A 19,290-nucleotide genomic window follows, 5' to 3' on the forward strand; every position below is an offset into this window, starting at 1 on the left:
CAGGCAGAGTGGACAGTGAGAGAGAGAGACAGAGAGAAAGGTCTTTCTTTGCCGTTGGTTCACCCTCCAATGGCCGCCGCAGCCAGCGCGCTGCGGCCAGCGCACCGCGCTGATCCGATGGCAGGAGCCAGGTGCTTCTCCTGGTCTCCCATGGGGTGCAGGGCCCAAGCACTTGGGCCATCCTCCACTGCCCTCCCTGGCCACAGCAGAGAGCTGGCCTGGAAGAGGGGCAACCGGGACAGAATCCGGCGCCCCGACCGGGACTAGAACCCAGTGTGCTGGCGCCGCAAGGCGGAGGATTAGCCTAGTGAGCCGCGGCGCCGGCCTTAAATAAATAGATAAATCTTAAGAAAAGAAAGAGAGGCCGATGCCACGGCTCACTAGGCTAATCCTCCGCCTGTTCTAGTCCTGGTTGGGGCGCCAGTTCTGTCTCGGCTGCTCCTCTTCCAGTCCAGCTCTCTGCTGTGGCCTGAGAAGGCAGTGGAGGATGGCCCAGGTGCTTGGGCCCTGCACCCGCATGGGAGACCAGGAGAAGCACCTAGCTCCTGGCTTCAGATTGGCGCTGTGCACTGGCCACAGCGTGCTGGCCGTAGCGGCCATTTAGGGAGTGAACCAACGGAAAAGGAAGACCTTTCTCTCTGTCTCTCTCTCTCACTAACTCTGCCTATCAAAAAAAAAAAAAAAAAAAAGAAAGAAAGAAAGAAAAGAAATGAAAAAAAAGAAAAAGAGACAGGGAGAAAGGGAGGGAGGGAGGCAGGGAGGGAGGGAGGGAGGGAACGCTGCCAGGATCCAAGCTGAGAATCCTGCCCCCTGTGCCAGCTGTCCTGCACGCGTGTTCCAGTGTGGGACGATTTGCCTTTGCTGCCACCTGGTGGCCGGGGCCACGGGTGAGGTGAGCACCATGAAGCCCCGGCCCCTCTGGGCCTTGTGCCCCACGACGGGCACAAACCACACCTGCACCAGGGCCCAGATGTCCCTCGTCCTCCTGGGTGGAGGCCTCACCCCAGAAGAGGAACCCGCAGGCCTGTGCACACACGTGTCACGTGTGCTCCGAGGCGCCTCCTGGGACGCCCACGTGCCGTACCCGGGTTCCAGGCCCGCGGCACTTCCCGCTAACGCACCCCTTGGGAGGCAGCAGTGACGGTGCCTGCCATCCGGGGGGGTCCCCATGGAGTTCCTGGCCCCTGGCTGCGGCCAGGCGCAGCCCCAGCGGTTGTGGCCATCGGGGGAGTGAACCGGCGATGGAAGAACATTCTCTGTGTCTACCTTTCAAACAAAGATAAGTCAGTCAGTTCTTACAAGAGGGACAGCCACGTGAGCTCCCTGCCGCTGTCGGGGTCACCTGCCCACAAAGCCGCCGTCCAGCCTCCCCTCCTTGCTGACCACTCCTGGGCTTTGCTCAGCTTGGGCGACCCCTGCCCCGGGGTGGGGGGCACGGCTTGGGTCAGTGGGGCCTGGGTCAGTGGGACCCCCAACAGCAAGGCCAAGGCAGCTCCCCGGCCACCTGCCCCAGGGCGCTGCCTACTCCCATGTTCTGGGGGGGGGGGGTCCCGGGAACCAGGCCCCGGAGCTCCATCACAGGCAGCTTAGGGGCTTCTTCCAGCCCCTCCCAGCCAGGGTCCCTCCCTCCCAGCCCCGCAAAGAAGAGGGAGGCAGCAAGTGCGGGCATTAAATCAAATATACAGAATGTTCCTTTAATATGTACATATTCACAGTGCACCTGCGGGGGAGGGGCGGGAAGGCACTTGTCACGCGCCGGGGGCCCCGCGGCCAGGGCGCGTGCGGGAAGGCCACTTCTGAAGCACAGGGGAGGTCTCTGGAGCGGGCGGTGCGGGCGCGGTGCGGGCGCGGTGTGGGCGCGGGCAGGAGGGCATGGGGGCGGCGGCCCCGCGGGTGCCGCACCACGGCCGCCGCGCAGCTCCTGGGCCCCAAGCCACCGGACACCCCGACGGGGCGTAGGAAGGTGGGTCCGCGGCAGCCGCCCCGGGCCGCAGCCCCACGTGGCTCCCGCACGCTCCTTACACAAACAGCGCCTCCCGCCCGGCGTCACTGAATAATTTATACACGGGTCCAGGAACGTAGAAAATAAACATTTGTTTTTTGGTTTTTGGTGGGGTTGTTTTTTTTTTTTACACAAAATAGAGGAACTATGCACACGGCCCGGGCGCCCGCGGGGCCTCGGGCGCGCCCCGCACGGCGCGGTTGTCCACCTTGGGGCCCGCGGCCCAGCGCGCGTCCTTGGCAGGCGAGCGCGGCAGGAACTTGTCCACTTCCAGCGCGTCCTCGTCGTCGCCGCCGCCGCCGCCGCCCGCCCCCCGCGGCCGCGGCGCGAAGTTCTTGTGGGGGCCCGGCCGCGCGATGGGGTTGCGGATGGGGTTCAGCGGCGCCCACTGGTTGTTGGCTCCGTCCTCGCGCGGCAAGCGGCTCCGCTCCCGCTCTTTCCTGCGCTTGCGCGTCCACCAGACGCACAGTGCCACGCACGCCAGCCACAGCACGCTGAACACGCCGCACAGCACGGGCACCAGCAGGCCTGGGGGCGGGGGGCGGGGGGCGGCGCGTGAGCCCTGGGCACGGGGTGGGTGGGGCAGGACGCGCGGAGGCGGGGACGCTGTGGGGGTGGGCGGGGCGCCAGCCGCCTGTGCACCTGCCGCACCTGTGGAGGGGCCGCCCGCGACCACGGTCTCCACCTTGACCTCGGTGACCGCCAGCAGCACCGAGCCGTTCCCGCGCTGCGTGACGGCCGCCACGATGGCGTGGGCCGCGCTCTGGATCAGGCTGCTGTCGGGCAGGTCCCGCGCGGGGCTAAAGGACTGCAGAGTGCGGGCTGAGCGCCTGGCCCCGCCTGGGGGCCCCGGGAGGCGCCAGGAGGAGGTCTGGAGCTGGGGGGGCAGAGGTGGCCTCCGCTTCCCGCCACCCCATGTCACGCACCGAGCACTCCCCACCACTCCGGGAACAGGGGCTCACGCACAGCAGAGGTGGGAGGGGCCGAGCAGCACCCAGACCCTGCCGGGGGTCCCCACAGGCAGCCTGAGGAGTCTCAATGAGGGCCCAGCCCCGTTCTCAGGCTGGGGGCTTCCTCACTCGCCTGCCCCCACCCTGCCCATGACCCCCCTGCACACGGCCCCTCCCCAGGACCCCCTGCCTAGAGCCCTGACACCCACAGCCTCAGACCAAACAGCTGGAGCCGACATCCAGCCGTTGTCTGCACAGGCCGCACCAGAGACCCCAGAACCGGTCCCACCCACTGCCTGCCCAGCCGCCTGCCAACCCCGCCCCTGCCGATGTCTGGCAGTGCCTCTGCCCACCCTCGCTCCGGCCACCACCTCCTGCACAGATGAGCTGCCCATCAGCCCCACCCCCAGGAAGCCGAGCCCTTGGGTTGCTGGTGACCCCCCGGATGCCCCCAACTTCTCCCTCTGCCCACCCTTCCCACTGACGCCTGGTGCCCAGCTCCCAGCCTGGACCCTGCTGGCCAAAGCTTCCAACAGCATGGGCAAGCAAGGTGCCACCAGGCCCCTGTGTGTGCAGGTCACCTAGCACCCGGCCAATCCCAGCCAGGGCCCTTGGCACCACACTCACCACAGCCACTTCCACAGCGCTGGGCCCCGAGGGGGACCGGTCACACAGCAGCACCAGCAGGCGGTCCCGGGCGACGGCCCTGGTGGCCGGCAGGGAGCGGATCCCAGAGCAGATGGTGCCCACGGTGGTGCCCTGAGCCGACACCACGCGTGAACAGGGTCAGCCGAGGACCTGGGGCTCAGGCCCCCTCACAGCCAGGACTGGGGCAGAGGCTGGAGGGAGAGGTGGAGGGCACAGGTGCCTGCTGCCGTGGGCGCCGTCCCCCCCCCCCCAGGGCCCAGCTCGGCTCCCGCACTGGGCCCCGCTCACCTGGGGCACCTGGTCGCGGTTGAAGCGCAGCGTGAGGCGGGCGCAGTTGTTGTCAAGGTGGCCGGAGCGCGGCAGGCAGGGGGTGCCGGGCAGCAGGGGCTCCTCGGCACCACACTCCCCCCAGGCGGCGCAGGGCGGCTGCAGGCACTGGCCCTCAGCCCTCTCCCGGCACTGCTGTCCTGGCGGGCACTGGGTGTCCGGTCTGTTGGACTCGGCTGCCAGCAGGCACGGCTTCCACCCGCACCACACCTGGGACAGGCACGCGTGGGTGAGGAGGACCGAGACCGGCATGGGGGTCAGCAGGTCCTGGGCCTGCCCCCCACCCACAGGGAAGGGCAGCGCCGGCCCCCACCTTGCTGCAGTCCCGGCGGCCATCCAGGCAGCGGCAGCTGTTGCAGTCCTCCACCCAGGAGCTGCCGTGTGGGAGCGGCGTGCCCCGCGACCAGCAGGATCTCCCGAACCCGACGACTGTGGGGAGAGGCAGCCTGAGGGGGCGGCGCCTGGGCCCTGACCCGGCCACGCCCCGTGGGACCACGCCAGCCTACCTTCCTGGCACCGAGGCCCAGCCCGGCCTGGCGGGCAGCTGCAGTGGTAGCCGTTGATCTCGTCCACACAGGTGGCCCCGTAGGCACAGGGCGAGGACTGGCACTCATCGATGTCTGCGGGAATGTGCCATTTGCTCAGCAGGGCTGGCGCCCCTGGGGAGTAGTCCCTGGCCTGCTGGGCACCCCGCCCCCGGGGGTAGTCCCTGGCCTGCTGGGCCCCCGCCCCCGGGGAGTAGTCCCTGGGCCTGCTGGGCACCCCGCCCCTGGGGAGTAGTCCCTGGGCTTGCTGGGCCCCCGCCCCCGGGGAGTAGACCCTGGCCTTCTGGGCCCCCGCCCCCGGGGAGTAGTCCCTGGCCTGCTGGGCACCCTGCCCCCGGGGAGTAGTCCCTGGGCTTGCTGGGCACCCCGCCCCCGGGGAGTAGACCCTGGCCTTCTGGGCCCCCGCCCCCGGGGAGTAGTCCCTGGCCTGCTGGGCACCCCGCCCCCGGGGGTAGTCCCTGGCCTGCTGGGCACCCCGCCCCCGGGGAGTAGTCCCTGGGCCTGCTGGGCACCCCGCCCCTGGGGAGTAGTCCCTGGGCTTGCTGGGCCCCCGCCCCCGGGGAGTAGTCCCTGGGCCTGCTGGGCACCCCGCCCCTGGGGAGTAGTCCCTGGGCTTGCTGGGCCCCCGCCCCCGGGGAGTAGTCCCTGGCCTGCTGGGCACCCCGCCCCCGGGGAGTAGACCCTGGCCTGCTGGGCCCCCGAGCCCTGCGGGGGGCACGCCTCTGCGGGCAACAGTGACGGATGGCCCAGGCCAGAAGGGCCCAGGTGAAGCTGTGACCCCAGCCCAGGGACCCCAGCCCTTCTGAGTTTCGTCACCAGGCAGGGTGCGACCCGGGCAGTGGGGGAGGGGGAACCAATGCTGGGGTGAGGCAGGAGGTGGCCGAGGTGCCCGGGCTGGGCTGAGCCCCCACTCACTGAGCCCCCCACTCACTGATGCCCGGGCTGGGCTGAGCCCCCACTCACTGATGCGGCAGTCAGGACCTGCGAAGCCCGGCGCACACTCGCAGCGGAACCAGTTGACGCCGTCCACGCAGACGCCACCGTTGTAGCTGTGGGGCACGGGCGTCAGGCGAGCCCCAACCCCAGGCCCCGCCCCGCCCACTGCCGAAGCTGCACTCACCACGGCAGGGGGTTGCAGTCGTTGGTGTCTGGGTTTGAGAGAGGACAGGGCGGTCGGTACAGCCCCCCTGCACCGTCCAGCCCGGCCCTGCCCAGGGGCCGGGGAGGGGCAGGAGCCTGGGGGCGGGGCTCAGAGCCTTTGGCTGGGGGATGGGGCAGAGGGCTCGATGCAGGGTGAGCAGCCACAGGGCGGGGTGGGGGGCTTGGGGCGTCGCCCTGGGGGAGAGTTGTGCTGGGGGACAGGCAGGGGCAGGCCCTGGGCAGGGAGGGGAGCCCCCGCCCGCTCACTGTGAGTGCAGGTGCGGCCCTCCCAGCCGTCCCGGCAGATGCAGGAGAAGGAGTCGCCGCTGCCCACGCAGGTGCCCCCGTTCACGCAGGGGTTAGGGAAGCAGCTGCTGTTCCTGGCTGTGGGGGGGGGGAGGCGCTCACCTGGTGCCACGCCCACCCCACAGGCGCAGATGGAGTGGGGGGGCATGGGGGCTCCCCATCCCCCACAGGGCACGGATGGAGCAGGGGGTCATCGGGGCTCCCCATCCCCCACAGGGCACGGATGGAGCAGGGCAGGTGGGGCTCCCCATCCCCCACAGGGCACGGATGGAGTGGGGGGGCATGGGGGCTCCCCATCCCCCACAGGGCACGGATGGAGCAGGGCAGGTGGGGCTCCCCATCCCCCACAGGGCACGGATGGAGTGGGGGGGCATGGGGGCTCCCCATCCCCCACAGGGCACGGATGGAGCGGGGGGGGCTCCTCACCCACAGCGCAGGTGCTGCCCTTCCAGCCCGGGGGGCAGGCGCAGCGGAAGGTGTCGCCGCTGTCGTAGCAGGTGCCGCCATTGCTGCAGGTGTAGGCGTCGCACTGGAACTCACCTGCGGGCACACGGCCGTCAGCGGGCGTTGGCCCGGCGAGGCCCCGCCCCCCACGCCCCGGCGCTCACGCGAGTGGCAGGTCTTGCCCTTCCAGCCGTCGTCGCAGACGCAGTAGAAGTCGTTGACCAAGTCGTGGCAGCGGCCGCGGCTGTGGCACGGGTCGGGGAGGCAGTCGTTGGGATCTGGGGGCGAGGCCGAGGGTCAGCGGGGTGGGGCGGGGCGGGGGCCCCGTGGCCGCGCCCCGGCGCCGCACTCACTGGTGTCACAGAGCTCCCCCTCCCAGCCGCTCGGGCAGAAGCAGCGGAAGGCGTCCACCTCGTCGATGCAGGTGCCGCCGTTGTGGCAGGGCTGGCCCAGGCAGTCGTCGATGTCTGCGGGGCAGGCCGGTGAGCCGGCGCGCGGGCGGCGGGTCCCCGGGCGGCCCGGCCCCCGCCCCACTCACTCTCGTGGCAGTAGGTGCCTGTGAAGCCGCTGTCGCAGACGCACGAGAAGCTGCCCCCGGGCTGGCTGATGCAGTGTCCGTGGGGGCCGCACACGCCGGGGGGCGCCAAGCCGGGCGCCCCGGGCCCCACCTCAAACCCGCAGCCGTCCACCACTGCGCAGACAGGGGCAGGAGTCAGGACCGCCCCCGCCGGGCCCCCGCCCCCGCCCGGCCGCACCGCACACCTCTGCAGGCCCCGCCGGGGCACGGCTCCCTGGGCACCGAGCAGTTCTTGCCACCGAAGTCCTCGGGGCACGCGCAGTAGTAGTCGCCGTCCAGGCTGTAGCAGCGAGCCCCGTTGTGGCAGGGACTAGGCTCACACACGTCCACAGTCACCTGCGCCACGGGGAGTGCACCTGTCAGGGCTGCCCCGCCCCCGCCCCCGCGTCCAAGCAAAGGCAGGCCCCTCTTAGCCCCGGCCTGGGCACTGCAGCCGCCCCCACCCCACGGCCGTCCAGGCCCTGGCCGCTGGACGGAAACACCTGTGAGCCCCAGGCCTCCTCCCAACGCCCTCGCCGCCACTACAGCCCAACTTCCTCTGCCTCCCAAGGGCTGCATCCGGCCTCGGCCCCTCCCGCCGGCAGGAAGGCCACCTCCTGTCCCTCACCCCCGCCAGGCCACCCTGGAAGCCAAGGCTGTGGGTCCCCCCAGAGCCAGCCACCTCCATGCTCCTTCCGCCGAAGGCCAAGTCGGCTGCACGGAGAGGTGGGGAGGGGAGGTGGACCCACCCTCCATGCACAAACGCCTCCCCCCACGTCCCCAGGGGCCGCCCACCTGCCCAGCCATCAGGGCCACTTGTGCTCCAGCTGCTGACGGCCTGGGCAGATGGGCCCCCCACACACACCAGGAGGGGCTCCCTGGGCAGCCCCCCCCACACCGGCCCAGCCAGGCACCCAGGCTCTCCAGAGCCCAGAGCTGGGCCTGGGATGTGGGGTCAGCTGCTGGTCACTTGGGCTGGTGCCCCTCCCAGCGCCCAGGCCTCACCTCGCAGAGGGACCCAGAGAGGCCTCTGGGGCAGTGGCAGCGGAAGCCGTCCACCAGGTCCTCGCAGAGGCCACCGCCGTGGCAGGGGCTGCTGGCGCAGGCCTGCCGCTCCAGCTCACAGTGCTGGCCCCAGAAGCCGCGTGGACACACACACCGGTACCCGTTCACCAGGTCCTGCCGGTGGGGCGCCGGCTGAGCCTCCCGCAGTGTCCTGGGCCCTGCACCGGCCCCTGCCAGCCCCCTGCCGCCCCTCCTCCCGGGCCCCCGCTGGCCCCCTGCCCCTGGTCCCAGGGCCCCCCACTGCCCCCTCCTCCCGGGCCCCCGCTGGCCCCCCTGCCCCTGGTCCCAGGGCCCCCCACTGCCCCCTCCTCCCGGGCCCCCGCTGGCCCCCTGCCCCTGGTCCCAGGGCCCCCCACTGCCCCCTCCTCCCGGGCCCCCGCTGGCCCCCTGCCCCTGGTCCCAGGCCCCCCCACTGCCCCCTCCTCCCGGGACCCCGCTGGCCCCCTGCCCCTGGCCCCCCCACTGCCCCCTCCTCCCGGGACCCCCCCCCCCCGCTCACCTTGCAGGTGCCGCCGTGCTGACACTGGCCGTGGCAGTCATTCACGTCTAGGGCACAGGAGTGGGTGTCGGGCTGCCCTGCGCGCCCCAGCCCCGCCCCGGCCCCCCCCCCATACTGACTGATGTGGCAGTTGGCGCCCGTCCAGCCCGGGAGGCAATCGCAGTAATAGCCGCCAATCAGGTTTTTGCAAGACAAAGCGTTAAGGCAAGGCCGCCCTTCACACTCATTGGCGTCTGTGGACGAGACAAGGGCAGCTGGGGAGCCGTGGGCCAGCCCCGGGCCCCATGCCCTGTGCGTGGCGCCCGCAGCCCCGCAGCAGCCCACAAACATGCACACGCGGCCCCACAGCCCTGCAGCCCCACGCGTGGCGCCCGCAGCAGCCTGCATGCATGCACACGCGCCCCGGGACCCCTTACCCAGCTGGCAGGTGGCCCCCACCCACTGCTCCGGGCAGATGCACTCAAAGCCGTCCACTCGGTCCACACAGGTGCCACCCGCCGCACATGGGTTCGAGGCACATTCATCAATGTCTGTGGACAGAGACCAGAGGCTGTGGCCGGGGGCGTGGCAGCCTGGCCCATGGCATGGCCAAGGGGAGAGCCTGGCTCCCACACGGGTCCCCCACCAGAAGCAGGACCACGCGCAGGGTCTCGTGCCACCCGTCCCTGGGCCAGACCGGCCCCTCCCCAGAGCCCTCAGGTGCCAGGCCAAGCCCCCAAACAAGGGCCCAGCACTCACCCACGGCACAGGTGGGCCCGCTCCAGCCCGATGGGCACTGGCACTCGAAGCCGGACGGCACCTCGTGGCAGGAGCCCCCATTGGCACACGGGTTGGAGGCACAGGCGTGTTCCGCTAAGAACCAGAGCAGGGGAAGGTGGGGGGATGGCAGCTGCCCCTCCTCCCTGACCCACGAGCCCCCAACGCCAGGGGTGTTGGGGTCACAGCAGGGGTGCTGGGTCACAAGATGGGTGTGCCAGGGTCATAGGGCCAGGTCACGGGGGCCGGGGTTACAGGGTGGGGGTCACGGGGTCACAGAGTGGGGTCACAGGGTGAGGGTGCCAGGGTCATGGTGCAGGGTTACAGGGCAAGAGATGCCAGGGTCACAGGGTGGGGGGTGCCAGGGTCACAGGGTGCGGGGTGCCGGATTCACAGCGCAGAGGTGCTGGGGTCACGGGCAGGGTGCTGGGTCATAGATTGGGGGGGTGCCGGGGTCACGGGTGGGGGTGCCGGGTCACAGAGTGGGGTCACAAGGTGGGGGGTGCCGGGTCACGGGGCCCCGTCATACCCCGCTCGCAGTTCTTGCCCGTGTAGCCCTCGGGGCAGGTGCAGTGGTACTGGTTGGGCTCCGCATTGATGCAGGTGCCCCCGTTGGTGCAGGGGTGGTGGCTGCCGCAGTAGTTCAGGTCTGGGGACGGAGTGACGCTCAGGGCCACAGCCCGGCCCCCCGCCCCCCGCTACCTTTGTCGCACAGCAGGCCGCCCCCGCCCCCGCTACCTTTGTCACACAGCAGGCCGCCCCAGTTGGTCTCACAGTTGCACTGCCAGGGCTCCACACAGCTGCCGTGCAGGCAGCCAGGGTAGGGGACGCACTCGTCACAGAACCGCCCCTGCCAGCCGTAGCTGCACCTGGGGGCCGGGGCGGGGCCTGGTGAGCCCCACGGGGTGAAGGCCCCGCCGGCCGGCCCCGCGGTCACAGGCATTCCCGGCCACTGGCCGAGGCTGGTCAGCCCAGCTGTCCCGTCACTCCTCCCCGAGCTATTTTGGGACTCCCCCCGAGCTGGGCCCCAGGAGCAGGCGCCGGGGAAGGAAGGCCCTGCAGGGACCCCAGGGAGCAAGCACAGTGTGGACACGCCAGGGCCACCTGGCCAGGCAGCCCAGCAGGCTATCGGGAGGGCCTGAGCCCCACCCTGGTCGTGTGACCCAGGCCACGGTACAGGACCTCACCTCAGCACAAGGGCAGCCTGGGGCGGGGGCCGCCTGAAAAATGGCCCCCAGGGGCGCCATGGCCCCTAGGCCTGGCTCTGCCCTGCGTGCCAGCCGGCGTCCCCTCTGGAAGTCGTGGAGTTGGGCCAGTGGCCCCAAAGGGGAGAGCCTGGGGTCCCCCAGGGACACCCCAGGGCTCGCTGGCTGCCTGCCAGGCCCACATAGGGCTCCAGGGACCCCTTCCCGAAGGCTGACGCCCTGTGGACGGCACCGACGTCCAGGCCGCGTCACTTCCACACCGGCACCCACCACCCGGGTTTATTTTTGTAAAAGGAAAGAGCCAGGGCCCTTCCCTTCCTGAGCCGCCCGGGGCCACGCAGCCAGCATCGTGGCCGGCACCGCGGCCGGCACCAGCCCTGGGCCCAGCTCACCCTGGCTTGGGATGGGGGAAGCCAAGGCTGGGTCCAGCCCAGACGCTCAGGGCCCCCACCTTGCATCCCCACGGGGAATCCCCCTCCAGGTGACAGGGACACAGGCTCAGGGTGGGGCTGTGACGCCTCAGGTCACCGCCAGGGAGCGCCACAGCCGGGCTCAGAGCCCAGACCTCGGGGGTCCCAGGGGTGTGCTCCCAGCCCTGGGTGGGGCAGCCCTGCCACGGCCCCCAGCCCAGCAGCTCCAGGGGCCCTGGGAGGGCAGCAGGAAGGCCCGGCCATCTCCTCTCTGCATCAGCATCCGGTGGGGGGGCACTGCCCCCGAAACACAGGCCCAGCGCTGCTGGAGGCGGCCGCCGGGGCCACCGCCAGGCTTCCTGCCCCTGGCCTCCCCGCAGGTAGCCCGGCAGCCGTCCACCCCCTCCAGGCTGCCCGGTTCTCCTGCCGCAGCTCCTGTGCCGGGGCCTGCTCCCAGCACACAGGCCAGACGGCCCACCCCAGGGACTGGGCCTTCTTGGCCCCATAACCATGTCTCCCACCCTGGATGTGGCTCCCGGAGGCCCACCCAGGGCCAGGCCATGCCCTGCTCCAAACCTTGGCCCCTGCATCTCCGGCTGCCCGTTTTCAGGCCTCTGCTCCACTGGGCAGAGGGGCAGCCCCTGGCCTTTTTTTCCCACCAGCTGACCCCCAACCCCCAGCTGCCAGGTTCCCCATCTCCTGGTCTCCTCTGGCCCCAGCTGCTCCCCTGCTCAGCTGCACACCACCCGTCCGCTTACCTGCCGGAGGCTGGGATCTCCCTGGCCCACGTCCCCCTGACGCGTGCCAGGACCACGGACCTCACTCTGCTGTCCCCAGGGGGTGGCCCTCGGCCCCATCCCACCTGCCCACCACCCCTGCCTCCTCCACTGCTCAGGGTCCTTCCTGGCCCCCCACCCCTGCGTCCAGCCCACCGGCCAGTCCACAGGCCGCCCCACGCCGCAGACACTGCCAGTGGCTTCCGGCCTGCAGCCTCTGCTCTCCGGTGGGCTGACCGCTGGCCGCCGGACACGCCCCGCGCTCAGAGGACGCCAGGCGCCGGGCAGGGGTGAGGGCGGCGCGGGACTCACCTGCACTCCCCAGGCACAGCGCATCCCCCGTGGAGCAGATTACACCCTTGTTTACACACAGCTGCGAACAGAGGAGCAGAGAGAGGCTCGCCGCGGCCCGGGGGGCTGGGCGCCGCCGCCCGCCGCAGGCCCTCACCTTCCTTGCACTCCTTGCCCATCCAGCCGTCCATGCAGGCCTTGTTGCCGTACTGGTCGCAGCCGTAGTGGCCGAAGAAGTCGTCGCGGGGCCGGCAGAACTTGTTGCAGGTGGCGCTGTAGTAGTTGTCGTCACAGCGCACGCGGATCTGCAGCTCCAGCTGGGCCACGTGCCCGCTGAAGTGCAGGCTCTTCCAGCGGTCCTCGGGGTTGATCATGCCGGCGTGCGACACCCGCTCGATCAGCAGCTCCTCTGGGGGGCGGCAGAGTCAGTGGTGGCCGCCGCCCCCCCGCCGCGGACTCTGTAGGGGCCGGGCACAGCGGGACGCAGGGACGCTGGCCGGGATGCTGGGCCCAGGGGAGGCCCGGCTGGGGCGGGAGCCAGGCCCTGGGCTCTGCCGGGAAGGTCTGGGTGCCAGCTGCCTGCCCACAGCGCGGCGTGGCCAGCCCTGGTATCCCGGAACCCCTGAAGCCCGGTGTGGCCCCGGTAACCGCCTGCTTGGGCCCTGCCTTCGCGGAAGCCCCGGTGACGCCAGGACAGGTTCTCCACGGTGAAGACTCAGCAACACCCCCCCCAAGAGCCCTCCCCCCGGGGCCCTGCTCTGGCCTGGCGCCAGCCCCTCCCCAGAGAACTCTGGCCCCTCTGCTTCTCCCTGGCACGGCCCTGTGTGCCCCACAGCTCCAGCCCCCACCCCACCAGCATCCCCAGAGAGCAGGCTCTGCATAGCCTCGGGGCCCACGGGGCAGGACACTCCCTGCCTTTGCTGGCCCAGGGCCCTGCAGACCCCAGCAGGGGCAGCAGCTGGGGAGCCTGGGGCAGGGTCCGCCAGGGGAGGGGCCCAGCCCTGCGTCCCTGACAGGGCCAGCGGCAGAGTGACAGGAGACGCTGCTCCTGCCTGGTGCGTAGCTCAGCCCAGCACCGCCACCAGGGAGCCCGGGCATCGCGGGACCTCTCACGCAACCCTCTGGGCAGAGGACGCTTCCCGGGCACAGGAGACCCTCGTCCCCGAGGCCCCTGACAGGGGCGCCCCCGCCCAGAGCTCACTCACCATCGGGGGTGGTCTCGTTGTCCCAGTCCCAGGCTTCCACAATCAGGGTGAAGGAGCGCTGAGGACAGGAGGCGCGGTCAGCGGCCTGCAGGTGCGCCCAGCACAGCCCCGGGCCCTCCGGCCCGATGCAAGGACCCCCCACCCCTCTGTTCCATCTGAGGACCCCGCCCCCACCCTGCTGTTCCACCCGAGGACCCCCGCCACCCCTCTGCTCCATCCAAGGACCCCGCCCCCACCCCTCTGCTCCATCCGAGGACCCCGCCCCCACCCCTCTGCTCCATCCGAGGACCCCGCCCCCACCCCTCTGCTCCATCCGAGGACCCCACCCCCACCCCTCTGCTCCATCCGAGGACCCCCCACCACCCCTCTGCTCCATCCAAGGACCCCGCCCCCACCCCGCTGCTCCACCCGAGGACCCCCCACCACTCCTCTGCTCCATCCGAGGACCCCACCCCCACCCCTCTGCTCTATCCGAGGACCCTGCCCCCACCCCTCTGCTCCATCCAAGGACCCCGCCCCCACCCCTCTGCTCCATCCGAGGACCCCCCCCCACCCCTCTGCTCCATCCGAGGACCCCCCCCGCTCCATTGATGACCCCACCCCCATCCCCTCTGCTCCATCCGAGAACCCCGCCCCCACCCCCTCTGCTCCATCCGAGGACCCCCCCCGCTGCTCCACCCCAGGACCCCCCCACCCCTCTGCTCCATCCAAGGAGCCCCCCCTGCTCCATCCGAGGACCTCCCCGCTGCTCTACCCGAGGACCCCACCCCACCCCCTCTGCTCCATCCGAGGGCCTCCCACCCACTCTGCTCCATCTGAGGCCCACACCACCTCCCCCCCCTGCACCATCCGAGGACCCTAACCCACCCCTCTGCTCTACCCGAGGACCCCACCCCCACCCCTCTGCTCCATCCGAGGACCCCAACCCACCCCTCTGCTCCATCCGAGGACCCCTGCCCCCTTGCTCCATCCGAGGACCCCACCCCACCCCTCTGCGCCATCCGAGAACCCCACCCCGCTGCTCCATCCGAGGGCCTCCCCACCTCCTCTGCTCTACCCAAGGACCCCACCCCCCCCGCTCCATCCGAGGACCCCACCCCTCTGCTCCATCCAAGGACCCCCCATGCTCCTCCTCAGCAGTGCCCCTTGGAGGCTCAGAGGCTGAGCTCCTCATCTGGGGCCCCTGAGGCCCCTGTGCAGCCTGCCCTGAGCTGGTTCAAGCCAGCACGGACGGAAGGGAGAGCCATGGAGCTGGGTGGCACAGACAGGGCCCAGTGGGCAGCCCGGGTCCCCAGTGTTTCCAGGGGGTGTCCCCTGGCGCTTCACAGGGGTCTGACCCACCAGAGGGAATGCAGGATGCAGGGTTAGGGTTAGGCCCTCCCTGCCGCCAGGCGCGTGGAGGCTGCCATTGAGAAGCCTGGACAGGTGAAGCCCACACACCTGCCTCCACCCTCGGGCTAGGAACCAGGGCTGGGGGCGGGGTGGAACTGAGGACCAAGAGGCCAGCACCACCTCCGCTCCAGTGGCCGCCCCTCCCAGGATGGTCTGGCCCGGGGCCCCTAGGCCATGGGATGCGGTGACACAGCCACCCCCACCCCTGCAGCGCAGGGCCCCAGGGGCCACGCTCCTGGCCCTCAGTGCCCCCCTTGCAGCCCCTGTATCCTAGCCGTGCAGGGGAACGCGAGGGCCCCCACCCGGCCACCCTGGGCCACAGCTGGCCCGAGACAGGGCTGGCCTTCGCCAGGGCCTCCTGGAAAGCTGGTGGTCCCACCAGCCCCTCCCTGCCCAAGCACATTCACAGCTCTGCACGCTACTCCCAGCCCGGGACCCTCTGCCAGGCCCCCACCCCATGCCTACTGCCCCTCAAATGGGCATCCTGGGACCCACATGCAGCCAGGAACCAGGCTACAAGTGGGGGTCCCCAGCACCCAGCACCCTGGGGCTCTCAACATGTCTCCCTAAACCCAGGCCCCCTGCCACCCACCTCCCCCGGGGGCCCCTCCCAGCTGTCCACAGTACCATACCCAGAACCGAGCCAGGGCAGCTGCCCCAAGGCTCAGGGCTGGGCGGGCACTCCTAAAGCCCCGCCCACCTGCCCCCCCCCCCCCGGCCCTGGCTCTTTCCCAGACCCCACTTGTCCACTCCTTCACTGGGCCACACACTGAGCACACAGCATCTCGGCCACTGGGAGCCCTCAGCCTCAGCACGGGGGGAGGAAGCGTCCCGAGCTTTCCCGGAAGGTGGCACGGGGGCCAGCAGGGAGCCCCGGAGCTGCGGACAGGGACAGGGGCACTGGAGGAGGGTCACAGACCCCCGCCCAGACCTTGTCACCCAGTCAGCAAAACAGGTGGCTGCTGGGGGGGTTAACAGCCACTAGGGCCAGAGCGGGGCCTGGAGGCCGAGACCACCAGCCAGGGCTCGGCCGCTCTGGCCACAGGGCGGGCAGACAGGAGCCCGGCCGACCTCGGCCTCTCGGCAACCACACCCGGGCTTCAGGGCGAGCAGGGAGCTCCTCCTGGCTCCCAGGAAACCCCCGCCAGCTGCCCAGGTAGGATTACTGCCACCTTCACCCAGGCCCAGGGCTCCGGTTACCTGCTCCCGCGGGGACGTGGCCTGCCCGCCCGCCAGCTGGGCTCCCTGCACCTGGACGGCAGGAAGTCACCCAGAGGCAACCTGAGCCAGTGGGTGGGGCACACCTGCACCCCTCGCCCACCTGCCAGGTCGTCCAGCACCCCGCCGGGCCGGCTGCAGGACCCAGGCCGCCTCCTGCCAGGTGGCTGCGGCCTAGGACAGAGTCTGTCAGCGGAGTCCCCACAGAGCATGAGGGAAGTGAGGGGCCTCCCGACCACCCCACCGTCTCTGCAAGCTGCGCTCCACCTGCTCGCGGGGGCAGCAGGCCAAAGACACCCAGCAGGCAGGAGTGAGCGGCCCCACTCACGCCCTCCCCAGCGTCCAGGCCCAGCCCCCCAGCGGGGCAGATGCATTTCCTGAAACCCGATAGGAGAGGCCCAGGCCGCTGCCGCCATTGTCACCGGAGGCAGAGGAACAGCCCCCAGGGCCACACCGGGAGCAGCGGGGACCCCGCATGCGGGCTGCAGACATCGGCCAGGGCCTGGCCCGGCGCGCAGCCTCCCCGGCCCCCAGCATCTCCTCACAGGGACCTAAGTGGGCTCCCGGGAGAAGGACCAGCGTGGCCCGGGATGAGACATCCAGCCTCCCCCCACCAGCCCTGGCCCCAGCCTGCCTCCCGAGCGCTGTCCCGCTGGCCAGCTCATCCTATCCAGACCCCATCTCCACCTTGGACCGCGGGCTCACACGGCTGAGCCAGTGAAGGCAGGTGGACGCCTTGGCAGCCTGCGGCCCCAAAGCTGGGGCAGCTCTGTCCACGCCCGCCAGGCCCCTCCCCTACCACCCTGAGCACAGCCCCATGGGCAGCCCACCCCCACCTCACAGAAGGCACGGGACTGGCATGCTCTGGAGCCCTCAGCCACGGGTCAGGGAGACGTGCCAGACCCCGGGCGGGCGGGGCTCACAGGCAGCAGAGGGTGGGCCCAGCTCCTCTCCCTCTGGGCAGAGCCCTGGTTGCCCAGGTCACAGCCAGCTGCTGTACCTGAACCCGCCACACAGCAGACCCAAGGGAAAGTTCCTCCTCCCCCCGTGGGGCCCTTCCTTCAGCCCCCTGGACCCCCCGGACCCCCCGGACGCCGGGGCCTGGAGAGGAAGGGCAGCCACTGCCCGGAGGATGGCCTGCGAGACCCTGAGCCTGCCCACTCAGGGGGCCAAGCCGGACTCCAACAAAGAGCCACGACACGTACACTCCAGAGATCCCAGCCCATGAGGGCAGAGGGCCCAGCCGGCCGAGACTGTGGGTGGGAGTGGGGGCCAGGGGGCCAGGGGGCGGGAGGGGCCCAGGCTCCCTTGCTCACGACCCTGCTCTTCCCTGGGGAGCCCGTGAGTCGGAGCTGGGCCCCGGCAGGACCGGTGCCCGCTCTCTGGGCTGAGGCCGCAGCCTGGTCCCCAGGGCACCTGGACAGTTTCTGCTCCTGCGGTCTCGGCACCTGGGTTCCAAACGGGCCCCAGCCTGTGGGATGGAGCCGGACCCTCGGCAAACCAGGGCGGCATGGCCGCGAGGCTGCTTCGGACGGGGCGGAAATACCAGGGTGTTGGCATCACCGGCTCGAGGGGAGGAGGGAACCGGAGCTGCCCCCAGACTTGCTTTCCCCACGGCCCCGCCCCCCCCCCCCGGGGCTGCCCGGGGACCCATCGCCCGGCCTCCAAGGAAGGCAGGGGCCTGCCCCGTCCCGTCCCCCGCCGCGCAGCCGCCACATTCCTCCAGGGCCTCCCTGCCCCCACGCCCACTGCTGCCAGCTCCAGCAGAAAACACATCCCCAGGTAGCGATTTGGAGCCTCGCCGCCTGATGACAGGCTTGGGCCCTGCTCGGGCCTGCCCGCAGAGCCGCGGGGGCGAGGGCCTGCCCTCCCCTAACTGCCTGGTCCCTCCCCGCTCCAGCACAGGGGGCGCGGGGTCAGGGGGCACCAGGCCGGGCACTCAGGGTGGGCAGGGGCAGGAGCAAGGCTGTCCGGCCAGCTTAAGAGAAGCTGTACCAGGGTGCCCAAAGCCCTTGGCCCGGCCGCCAGGCCCAGCCTCCACCAGGCCCAGGATGCCCGGCTGGCCACTCCTGTGCGGCCCACAGGCCAGGTCAGAAGGGCCTCCTGCCCCCTACCCGTGCCCCCACCCAGCCGCAGGCCTGCAACACCCAGCAGGGAAAAATCACAGAACAGACCCAGGTACCCGCAACCCCGCAGCACCCGCGGCGGCCTCCGAGCCAAGACCCTACACCACCCCTGCCCCCCTCAAAGAGGGAAAGTCACACGGGCGACTCAGAGGGCCACGCCGACGGGGCCCAGCCACTCTCGCCCTGGGGGATCTGGGCCCAGCCATGGACACCTTGGCCAGCAGGGACCAGACCTTCCCGGGCCCAGGTCCTAAGCCTCCCCCACCCCAATCCACGGAACTGCAGGGCGGGCACAGGCCCCGGGCCCGGGACGGCTGCGCCAGGACCTGCCCGGGGCCGGCCCCAGCACGCGCGGTGCACATGCCTCGCCCGGGGCCTCGCGCGCCTCCCCGCCCAGACAGACACGCGCGGGGCGACGCAGGCACACGCCAGGGGCCGCCGCCCCGCCCCGCCGCGACCCCGCGCGCCCACGTGGCCCGGCTCGCCCCAGGCCCACGAAGCACGCGCCCCCGCGGCCCGCGGCGCGGCGCCCCCTGCAGGCCCCGCCCCGTCTGGGCCCGCGCCGGGCCGGGCCGCAGGTGCTGGAGCGGCGGCGGCGGGGGAGAAGGAGGACGCGACGCGGGGGAGAGGGCGCACGTACCGGCCAGGCGAACTGGAAGGGGATGACGACGAGGCCCGGCTCCTGGTCGCCGCTGGCCCGGGCCCGCGCGCGCGCTCGGTCCCCCGCAGCGCCCGCCGGCGGCAGGTAGAAGGAGTTGCCGCCCAGCACGGGCGTGGCGCCGTGGCCGTAGTTGCAGGGCCCCGTGGGCGTCACCTTGGCCTGGTACTCCTTCAGGCACACGCGCACGTACGTGTCGCACTCGTCCCGGCCGCAGCCCCCCGCGCGCGTCGTCCGGCCGTCGCCGTCACAGCAGGCGCCGCTCCGCAGCTCCCCGTTCGCGTTCCGCAGCGCGCTCAGCTGCAGCTCGAAATAGCCCATGGGCCGCGCCGCCTAAAAATAAGGCAGCGGGGAGCGAGGGAGGCGCGGGCCGGGGTCGCGCGCCGGGGGAACGGGCCCCACCGCGGCGCGCAGCCGCTGGGGCTCCCCCCGAGGCTGCGCCCCGAGGGGCGGCCCGGTGCGCCCCGTCCGCGCCCGCGCCGCCGCGCCCCGCTCACCTGCACGCAGAGCGCCAGCAGCAGCAGCAGCCGCCGGGGCAGTCGCCCCCGGCCGCGCACCCGCATCGCCGCCTCGACCCCGCCGCCGCCGCTGCCGCCGCCGCCGCCTGCGCCCGGTCCGGGCCGCCGCGCCGGCCTCCCTGCGCCCGCCCGCGCGCCCGCCTCCGAGCGCGGCAGCGGAGGGGCGGCGGCGGCGCGGGCGGGGTCGAGCGCCGCGCCGCGCGCGGGCCTGGGCGGCGGGGGGCGGCGGCGGCGGCGGCTCCGGCTCGCTGGC

General features: G+C 71.7%; 1 protein-coding gene across 6 annotated transcripts; it reads right to left on the reverse strand.

The window, feature by feature from the left end:
• Positions 1 to 1,660: 1,660 nt before the first annotated feature.
• On the reverse strand, positions 1,661 to 19,290 carry JAG2 (jagged canonical Notch ligand 2). Of its 6 annotated transcripts, none has more exons than XM_051839904.2 (26): positions 19,017 to 19,290; positions 18,502 to 18,852; positions 13,126 to 13,183; positions 12,078 to 12,329; positions 11,942 to 12,002; positions 9,977 to 10,107; positions 9,768 to 9,887; positions 9,221 to 9,334; positions 8,899 to 9,012; positions 8,602 to 8,715; positions 8,483 to 8,529; positions 7,924 to 8,097; positions 7,125 to 7,275; positions 6,901 to 7,053; positions 6,716 to 6,829; positions 6,545 to 6,640; positions 6,345 to 6,458; positions 5,880 to 5,996; positions 5,593 to 5,620; positions 5,436 to 5,521; positions 4,434 to 4,547; positions 4,241 to 4,356; positions 3,889 to 4,137; positions 3,580 to 3,711; positions 2,654 to 2,810; positions 1,661 to 2,530 (listed from the first exon to the last, which is right to left on the reverse strand). In XM_051839904.2, exons 1-26 carry the CDS (start codon positions 19,080 to 19,082, stop codon positions 2,148 to 2,150), a joined length of 3,612 nt encoding a protein of 1,203 aa, XP_051695864.2. In that variant the 5' UTR covers positions 19,083 to 19,290; the 3' UTR covers positions 1,661 to 2,147. The 6 variants fall into 6 exon arrangements, with proteins under 6 accessions (XP_051695864.2, XP_051695863.2, XP_051695867.2 ...); XM_051839903.2 differs by having other exon boundaries at positions 6,527 to 6,640; positions 19,017 to 19,286; XM_051839907.2 differs by lacking the exon at positions 7,924 to 8,097 and having other exon boundaries at positions 6,527 to 6,640; positions 19,017 to 19,288.

This window comes from Oryctolagus cuniculus, chromosome 20 (assembly GCF_964237555.1).
Source record: "Oryctolagus cuniculus chromosome 20, mOryCun1.1, whole genome shotgun sequence".
In the NCBI taxonomy this organism is placed as follows: domain Eukaryota; kingdom Metazoa; phylum Chordata; class Mammalia; order Lagomorpha; family Leporidae; genus Oryctolagus; species Oryctolagus cuniculus.

Coding starts and splice junctions, on each gene's coding strand:
- JAG2 (XM_051839903.2), bottom strand. CDS start 19,082: ATGCGGGTGCGCGGCCGGGGGCGACTGCCCCGGCGGCTGCTGCTGCTG. Junction 18,853..19,016: donor TGCTGGCGCTCTGCGTGCAG/GTGAGCGGGGCG, acceptor CCTTATTTTTAG/GCGGCGCGGCCCATGGGCTA. Junction 2,531..2,653: donor CGCGGGCGGCCCCTCCACAG/GTGCGGCAGGTG, acceptor CCCCGCCCCCAG/GCCTGCTGGTGCCCGTGCTG.